Source organism: Ooceraea biroi, chromosome 9, assembly GCF_003672135.1.
Source record: "Ooceraea biroi isolate clonal line C1 chromosome 9, Obir_v5.4, whole genome shotgun sequence".
NCBI lineage: Eukaryota > Metazoa > Arthropoda > Insecta > Hymenoptera > Formicidae > Ooceraea > Ooceraea biroi.
This window is the reverse complement of record NC_039514.1, coordinates 12,790,993-12,800,701: the sequence shown is the minus strand read 5'-3', so window position 1 is coordinate 12,800,701 and position 9,709 is coordinate 12,790,993. Positions and strand designations below refer to the sequence as shown.

Genomic DNA, 9,709 nt, shown 5'->3' with positions numbered 1-9,709 from the left:
AGCACAATCAAGAAAAAGATGAAATTCGAAAAGTGCGGGGCTACCAAATTTTTCGTTTTTTATTTGTTTTTCGAAAACGGTTTGAGATATTGAACTGCGGTTGCGGCAGAATATGGCACAAACGTAGCACAATTCAGCACAATCAAGAAAAAGATGAAATTCGAAAAGTGCGGGGCTACCAAATTTTTCGTTTTTTATTTGTTTTTCGAAAACGGTTTGAGATATTGAACTGCGGTTGCGGCAGAATATGGCACAAACGTAGCACAATTCACACAATCAAGAAAAAGATGAAATTCGAAAAGTGCGGGGCTACCAAATTTTTCGTTTTTTATTTGTTTTTCGAAAACGGTTTGAGATATTGAACTGCGGTTGCGGCAGAATATGGCACAAACGTAGCACAATTCAGCACAGTCAAGAAAAAGATGAAATTCGAAAAGTGCGGGGCTACCAAATTTTTCGTTTTTTATTTGTTTTTCGAAAACGGTTTGAGATATTGAACTGCGGTTGCGGCAGAATATGGCACAAACGTAGCACAATTCAGCACAATCAAGAAAAAGATGAAATTCAAAATGTGCGGGGCTACCAAGTTTTTCGTTTTTTATTTGTTTTTCGAAAACGGTTTGAGATATTGAACTGCGGTTGCGGCAGAATATGGCACAAACGTAGCACAATTCAGCACGGTCAAGAAAAAGATGAAATTCAAAAAGTGCGGGGCTAACTTCACACACGTGACGGGATGACAGGCATGTACCACTCCACTTCCTTAACAGGCGGAACGCCTGTCCCTATTGGGCCGCGATACCAATACCACGACACGGTTTCCTCAGCCACGGATGGCGAGAGTGATAGCCTTACACGTGTTCATCAGCTGATGCGCCCGCGTCCGCGCCGCACCGCCCCACGTCGTCCGACGTCGCTTCTCCAGTGATAGGCACAGCCCCAGCCTACTCGCGTCGGCCGTCGGTTGCATCAGTCGCAATCCAGCTGCTGTCCGGAGTGGAGCGTCGCCGAGATCGCGTCGCGCTGAACATCACCATGTGAGTATCCTTCACGACTCAACTTCCTCAGTTCCGCTCGCTTTCCTTTCGAAATTTCCCTGAGCTCTGTTGATCGTCAGATTCATTCTGCACAACCGACTAGAGGACTGAGAATTTGTCAAATTGTTTTCAGTGCGTTTCTCGTTGTTAATTCATTTGATGATCGATGACGCGAGTCTAATTTAAAGTACCATCGATGGCGCGTTCAAGGCTCGACTGTCATTAATTAACATATAATGGCTAATTGCAGGCGCAAGTAGACCGACTTTGTGCTGTTTCATCTTCTTCCGACCAGCGCGCCTAAGCATATAATCTTTCTTTTTCTCTCGAGAACTCGTTTACGGAATATATTTACGGTATTTTACGATCAGCTGAGAGTCAGCTTTGCTTGTTCAAGCCGTATACCTGCGAAAACTGGTGCTTGTATAGTCACGTTTGGTTTGCATCTACTCCGAAAATCATTATACCGTTTCCACAAGGCCGCCGTATCGTGTTGAATTTAATTTTAGCACCACTCGTGTGTAATCGGTTTGGTCAGAATTTTCGATTTAATAGAAGAAATTTTACGTAAAAATATAAATATTGCATATCACGATAGCGAGTTTTGCACAATTTTTGCGATTATTTAATGCTAATTTACTGAATAATATATGTCATTAAAACATTTCTTTGCATTCAATCAATTTCTAATTTATTCAATTCAAAAATTAATTCAATTAATTAATGTATTCAATTAATTTGGATACATGAAACATATATGTAAAATATATGTAACATATGTGATATATATCTTATATTTTGTACATATATTGTGATATTGCAATCTTTCAGCCTTGTTTTCCTATGATGAATTATTTTTGATGCCAATATTGAAGCTGCTATTCTTACATAATGAACAGAACATATATAAACATCATGTTTTATTGATATAATTGGATATAACTGGAGAAGAGGTAAGCTGCAATAATTATACATTTTAATGAGATCCATGTACATATCTCAATCAATTTTTCCTGTTTTTGCAGTGCCACAGATATGTTCCTAACTTTTGCTTAATACTAAAGCTAACAGTGGAAAAGATAATAATCACAATGGCTGACAAAAGCAAGAAATTATCGCGTTGGTACTTTGGTGGTGTTTCTTCTGCAGCTGCTGCGTGTGTAACTCATCCTCTAGATTTGTTAAAGGTCTATACATATTTTTTTTTAGTTAGATATTTTTCTACTGTTCAGGAAAATAGTACAATGAATATTAGGTTTATGTCAATCAATATGAATATTTTATAACTGTGATTATTACAAGTACTTATTTTGAATGACTATTGAACTTTTAAATCTTTCAAAACTTTCAAATTGGCATATAGAATGTAGACGTTATTGTAGAAGGATTAAACGTATATTTAATAAATTAAGACTGATGGATCAAACCTTTCCTAGGTTCACCTCCAAACACAACAAGAAGGCAAAATATCAATAACACGCTCGACAGTTGCAATTATTAAGAAACAAGGAATATTAGCTCTATATAATGGACTCAGTGCTTCCCTGCTTCGCCAACTTACATACTCTACAATAAGATTTGGAGCATATGAGGTTTGACACGACGTTTACGTGCTTCATCTGTACATGTAGATGTTATTTCTTTTTTATTATGCGCAGACGTTACATATTTTATTCAATGTATCAGGTTGGCAAGCAAACGTTCGAGTCATCTGGACATTCGTTACCCTTTTACCAAAAATTACTGTTAGCTGGTGTGTCTGGTGCCACGGGCGGCGTATTCGGCACTCCTGCCGACGTAATTAATGTGCGCATGCAGAACGATATCAAGTTGGCACCGGAACTGAGAAGGAAGTAGGTTCCGACACTTTTGCATCGGTTAATATCTCTCAGATATATGCCAATCTAATACTACTTATATGTCCTTTATTGCACAGCTATAAGCACGCCTTGGATGGACTGTTGCGTGTGATCCAGAAAGAGGGAGTACGTCGGTTGTTCAGTGGATGTTCTACCGCGACCTTAAGAGCGGTGTTGATGACTATCGGTCAGTTGAGTTTTTATGACCAGATCAAAATGATGTTATTAGAGTCTGGCTACTTTCAGGATAATCCTTCGACGCACGTTTTATCCAGCATATCGGCTGTGAGTGTCCACAAGTATTCTAAAGAGAAAATTCCGCTCATCTTAATGAGATATAATCTCTTGATGTTTTTTATGTTAATAGGGCGCTATCGCGACAACACTTACACAGCCTTTGGATGTTCTGAAGACGAGGGCGATGAATGCGAAGCCTGGAGAATTTAAAGTAAGCACAATTGCATATCCTTTATTTAAATTTATACATTTTATAAGATGTACGCGAAGCTTTCCTGATTCTACGATTTTCTGTGTAGAGTCTGATGGAGATCTTCCTATATACTGCCAAACTCGGGCCACTAGCTTTTTTTAAAGTAAGTATAATAAAAGAAAATTTTTCATATGAATGTCAAATTTTTCTACTTTTGGACGTAAAATTCTAATAGGAAGTGCCTGTGATTTTAGGGCTACGTACCTGCATTTATTCGGTTAGCACCGCAGACCATCCTTACCTTTGTATTCCTGGAACAGCTCAGAACCAATTTCGGATTCTATCCAAAATCTGTGAAACCATCATCATAAACTGATAGATGTAATTTGTACAAAACCAGCTCCAACCGACTTAAAGAAATGGATCCATTACAACATGATGAAATCTTCGTACAGGGTATGAATCAGTAGAAGTGCCAAAGCTCGTAAATCTGAACAAATGATCACATTTGTCCAACACAAACAAATTCTATGATCCAATTCTATGAGACGCATACGTGTAGTTCAAATATTAGGGTTTAATTAATTAGTAGAGATTCGTCGTAAGAGATATATATCCAGAGATACAAAAATATTTTAGTAATGCAGATTATATATCTTACATATGTATGTATGTGTGTGTGTCTATATTAGGTTGATGCAAAAATAATTGCGGTTTTTCCGATCGAAGTTGAATAAGGAAAACCGCAATTATTTTTGCACCAATTCAATATGTATATATTATATTCCATCTGCGATACATTCCTCGTAGTATTAATTTCGATGTGAATTTATGCTGGCATATACAATTGTACAAATTTATACATACATTTAGTTACGCGACCTTTTACATGCGCACACATAAAGTGATTTTTTTAGTACAAAAAAAAGGATACATATTTACACGTAGAAGCTGAGCTTCGTATATTTCTTTATTAAGGCCTGCAGCACTTAAAGCTGTACTTTAAGCAGTTGTTCCATCCATGCTACATGTACAATAAGTGGAATTTTGCCAATGAACTATACAGTACAATTCATGAAAGAGCTTTAGATGGACAACTGTACAACGAAAATATTTTGTTAACGATTACCGAGACATAACGCCTACAAAAATATAATGTTATTTTAAAAACACGAACAGTTTATTATAACAACAATGCGAGATACCTCAGTCGTAACGACGTGATTAACAATTTTCAAGTACCTGCATACTTGCGAGAGCGAAAATAAAAGACCTAATTCGAATTTTTTATAATCTTGACTTATGATACAGTTGTCGGATAGAGTTATGATACAGTTATCTAATCATCAACTTTATTCTTGTATGATATATTGTTATATAAGGAAATCAGTGACTAAAGATATCACACAGGAATTGTGAAATTATAATATTAAAATAAAGATATATATATATATATATATATCAATGTGTTTATATCTGCATACATATATATATTATACATTTTATTATGAACACGGTACGTCTTAAGAATGAATCTAATATCGGAAATTTGTTTGCAAGTACATTTGTATTGCTATGTATTCTTAAAGTCCGATTGGTCTCTGAGGTTGATTCGATAATAACAGGAAAAAGGGGAAAGTGTAAAAAGACAGGAACAATAACATCGAATGTTCTGGCAGGTAATTATTTATTTGCCCGATGTTGTTGCCTACTATGGGCATGATGTCATATCTTAGCAATGTTCGCGCCTCATTGGATTTATCGAAGCAATTATCGATCGTCCGCGATTAGAGTAGATAGGCTACTCGCAACCCCCACCTTCCGTTCCTTATACTCCGCGCGAAAGATCAACTCTATTGTCAAACAAAGTGTCGAGTCGAGGTCAATCGAGATAAGTTAAGAACGTTGACGAACGGTTCCAGCGAGACCGTGAATAGGAAATACAATTTACATAGATATGGTAAGATTTATATAAAAGTTTTCTAATTTGCGTTGAAGCGGCTAAATTATTAACACTGCGCAGCATCGCTAGTGCCAACGGCCATATTAAAATGACTGTTCAAAATGATTCAAATTGGATAACCGAGAGAAAGAAGATCGCACGAGTCTACCTGAAAATCTGATCGTTTAAAACGATTGCTACAGCCATAGCATATACACACGCAACATCGATTTCGTCGACTTTAGGATTCTTTCTGGACTTTCTGGAAACTTATTTCTTCACAACATGGTGAGTAACAATATCTTGCGCTCGAATCACACTCGTCACTGTACGAAATTAATTGTTTAGACGTGAATCTGCACATGAATCGCATATACGCGATTTGTCTGTGTATATTATGTTTCAAAACCGCTAAGAATACGATTGTGATTCCTATTGTCCGATAAAACTTCCTTCAATACATCATAATAAATTACTCTAAATGCATTGCGATCTATTCTTTCAGACGGATCTCGAAAGCACTGGTCTGGCAAATCCAAAAGTGTTTCCACTGGCGAACGAAACACTCAGTTCAAGAATCTTTAATACAGTACAAAAAGCTAAGACTCACAGCCAACTCAAAACGGGGGCCTATGAGACTACGAAAACGTTATACAGAAAAAAGCAAGCCTGGTTTATTGTGATAGCGGCCGATGCCAAACGTTCTACTATCCGCCATTTGCTGTTTATCTGCGAGAAGAAAAGCGTCCCTTACGTTTTTGTTAAAGGAGACATTAGGACAAATATGCGGAGAACAAAACCCAGTGATAACCTGCTCCACGTTAATAAATGAAGAATCAAAACTGGCACCGCAGATTCAAAGCATACGTCGAGTAATAGAAGGACTTTTAATGTCATCGCACCTTTGACAATATAGTCAAAGCATCACACACACACAGGAAAACTTAAGCGGTGAGATTTAAGAGATGCCATCAATCACAAGTTTCAAGTTTTAAAATGTCTGCTACGTTCTCGACTGTGATTGATCGCAAAGAAAATTAAGACTTTTAAGTCTTAAATTTTACTGCTTAGGTTTTCTTATGTGCCTTAAAAGCAAGCCTGGTTTATTGTGATAGCGGCCGATGCCAAACGTTCTACTATCCGCCATTTGCTGTTTATCTGCGAGAAGAAAAGCGTCCCTTACGTTTTTGTTAAAGGAGACATTAGGACAAATATGCGGAGAACAAAACCCAGTGATAACCTGCTCCACGTTAATAAATGAAGAATCAAAACTGGCACCGCAGATTCAAAGCATACGTCGAGTAATAGAAGGACTTTTAATGTCATCGCACCTTTGACTATATAGTCAAAGCATCACACACACACAGGAAAACTTAAGCGGTGAGATTTAAGAGATGCCATCAATCACAAGTTTCAAGTTTTAAAATGTCTGCTACGTTCTCGACTGTGATTGTCGCAAAGAAAATTAAGACTTTTAAGTCTTAAATTTTACTGCTTAGGTTTTCTTATGTGCCTTAAAAGCAAGCCTGGTTTATTGTGATAGCGGCCGATGCCAAACGTTCTACTATCCGCCATTTGCTGTTTATCTGCGAGAAGAAAAGCGTCCCTTACGTTTTTGTTAAAGGTAAGGAGACATTAGGACAAATATGCGGAGAACAAAACCCAGTGATAACCTGCTCCACGTTAATAAATGAAGAATCAAAACTGGCACCGCAGATTCAAAGCATACGTCGAGTAATAGAAGGACTTTTAATGTCATCACACCTTTGACAATATAGTCAAAGCATCACACACACACAGGAAAACTTAAGCGGTGAGATTTAAGAGATGCCATCAATCACAAGTTTCAAGTTTTAAAATGTCTGCTACGTTCTCGACTGTGATTGATCGCAAAGAAAATTAAGACTTTTAAGTCTTAAATTTTACTGCTTAGGTTTTCTTATGTGCCTTAAAAGCAAGCCTGGTTTATTGTGATAGCGGCCGATGCCAAACGTTCTACTATCCGCCATTTGCTGTTTATCTGCGAGAAGAAAAGCGTCCCTTACGTTTTTGTTAAAGGAGACATTAGGACAAATATGCGGAGAACAAAACCCAGTGATAACCTGCTCCACGTTAATAAATGAAGAATCAAAACTGGCACCGCAGATTCAAAGCATACGTCGAGTAATAGAAGGACTTTTAATGTCATCGCACCTTTGACTATATAGTCAAAGCATCACACACACACAGGAAAACTTAAGCGGTGAGATTTAAGAGATGCCATCAATCACAAGTTTCAAGTTTTAAAATGTCTGCTACGTTCTCGACTGTGATTGTCGCAAAGAAAATTAAGACTTTTAAGTCTTAAATTTTACTGCTTAGGTTTTCTTATGTGCCTTAAAAGCAAGCCTGGTTTATTGTGATAGCGGCCGATGCCAAACGTTCTACTATCCGCCATTTGCTGTTTATCTGCGAGAAGAAAAGCGTCCCTTACGTTTTTGTTAAAGGAGACATTAGGACAAATATGCGGAGAACAAAACCCAGTGATAACCTGCTCCACGTTAATAAATGAAGAATCAAAACTGGCACCGCAGATTCAAAGCATACGTCGAGTAATAGAAGGACTTTTAATGTCATCGCACCTTTGACAATATAGTCAAAGCATCACACACACACAGGAAAACTTAAGCGGTGAGATTTAAGAGATGCCATCAATCACAAGTTTCAAGTTTTAAAATGTCTGCTACGTTCTCGACTGTGATTGATCGCAAAGAAAATTAAGACTTTTAAGTCTTAAATTTTACTGCTTAGGTTTTCTTATGTGCCTTAAAAGCAAGCCTGGTTTATTGTGATAGCGGCCGATGCCAAACGTTCTACTATCCGCCATTTGCTGTTTATCTGCGAGAAGAAAAGCGTCCCTTACGTTTTTGTTAAAGGAGACATTAGGACAAATATGCGGAGAACAAAACCCAGTGATAACCTGCTCCACGTTAATAAATGAAGAATCAAAACTGGCACCGCAGATTCAAAGTATACGTCGAGTAATAGAAGGACTTTTAATGTCATCGCACCTTTGACTATATAGTCAAAGCATCACACACACACACAGGAAAACTTAAGCGGTGAGATTTAAGAGATGCCATCAATCACAAGTTTCAAGTTTTAAAATGTCTGCTACGTTCTCGACTGTGATTGTCGCAAAGAAAATTAAGACTTTTAAGTCTTAAATTTTACTGCTTAGGTTTTCTTATGTGCCTTAAAAGCAAGCCTGGTTTATTGTGATAGCGGCCGATGCCAAACGTTCTACTATCCGCCATTTGCTGTTTATCTGCGAGAAGAAAAGCGTCCCTTACGTTTTTGTTAAAGGTAAGGAGACATTAGGACAAATATGCGGAGAACAAAACCCAGTGATAACCTGCTCCACGTTAATAAATGAAGAATCAAAACTGGCACCGCAGATTCAAAGCATACGTCGAGTAATAGAAGGACTTTTAATGTCATCGCACCTTTGACAATATAGTCAAAGCATCACACACACACAGGAAAACTTAAGCGGTGAGATTTAAGAGATGCCATCAATCACAAGTTTCAAGTTTTAAAATGTCTGCTACGTTCTCGACTGTGATTGATCGCAAAGAAATTAAGACTTTTAAGTCTTAAATTTTACTGCTTAGGTTTTCTTATGTGCCTTTAAACAGGATGTGTATCCAGTTTTTCTATACGTTTTTTACACATATCAACCCTTATTGTAAATAAGGCTGAAACTTAATGTAAAAATGTAAATAATATAAAAATAAGAATAGAATGGAATCGCTTATTATTATAATACTTATTATAATACAAATTATTTATGTGTAGAATATTTGCCAGAACAATAAACAGCTCTCTACCCTGCAGTATAAACAAAATGTGATGTGTTTAAACTTTGAATTAATAACAACCTCGAATAGACATTTGATTTTGATATCACATCGCGTCCAATGATTGACACAATTGAGTAAATTTCCCGAGATTAATAATTGTTAATTTCATTCGCTAGATATAAAAAATTTTCTGTATCTACTACACTACAAGTAGGTTCTCTTCATATTATTTATATAAGTATAATAATTATTAATAATTTGCACAAACAAATAATTGCATATTAAAGGAAGACGATAATAAAAATAATAAAATTTATAATAATAACCTATAATACTTATATTTTTAATATGTAACAATATTCAAATTGAAAACAAAGTCACTCATTTTTTTACGTGCCTAATTAGTGAAACATTGCGGAAAAGAAATAATCCATGATTCGCCAGTTTGTGATACTACGAGAAATGATGGTGCTCTGCACGAAGATAGTGTTTCATTATCATCACCATGTGATTCTGACAAATGCATAATATTCGCAAAAGCGTATTCCAGATCTCGCAGCGCACCGTTAAAAAATTTCGCGCGATCACACGCGCTCGAA

At 36.8% G+C, this 9,709-nt stretch overlaps 1 protein-coding gene across 2 annotated transcripts; it reads left to right on the top strand.

Annotated features, from left to right (window-relative positions):
- The first annotated feature begins 808 nt into the window (after positions 1–808).
- On the top strand, positions 809–9,149 carry LOC113562550 (mitochondrial dicarboxylate carrier-like). Of its 2 annotated transcripts, XM_026972275.1 has the most exons (11): positions 809–1,037; positions 1,869–1,990; positions 2,063–2,224; positions 2,474–2,629; positions 2,724–2,890; positions 2,974–3,181; positions 3,264–3,344; positions 3,433–3,489; positions 3,581–5,286; positions 5,350–5,556; positions 5,774–9,149. In XM_026972275.1, the coding sequence occupies exons 3-9, from the start codon at positions 2,129–2,131 to the stop codon at positions 3,695–3,697; spliced, it is 882 nt and encodes a 293-aa protein (XP_026828076.1). In that variant the 5' UTR covers positions 809–1,037; positions 1,869–1,990; positions 2,063–2,128; the 3' UTR covers positions 3,698–5,286; positions 5,350–5,556; positions 5,774–9,149. The 2 variants fall into 2 exon arrangements, with proteins under 2 accessions (XP_026828076.1, XP_026828075.1); XM_026972274.1 differs by having other exon boundaries at positions 3,581–5,556.
- Positions 9,150–9,709: the final 560 nt, after the last annotated feature.

Bases quoted from the DNA above. Each gene is read 5' to 3' on its own strand.
- LOC113562550 (XM_026972275.1), top strand. From the start codon at position 2,129: ATGGCTGACAAAAGCAAGAAATTATCGCGTTGGTACTTTGGTGGTGTT. The intron at 3,182-3,263 runs GTGAGTGTCCAC...TTATGTTAATAG, and splicing joins TTTTATCCAGCATATCGGCT to GGCGCTATCGCGACAACACT. The intron at 3,345-3,432 runs GTAAGCACAATT...TTTTCTGTGTAG, and splicing joins CGAAGCCTGGAGAATTTAAA to AGTCTGATGGAGATCTTCCT.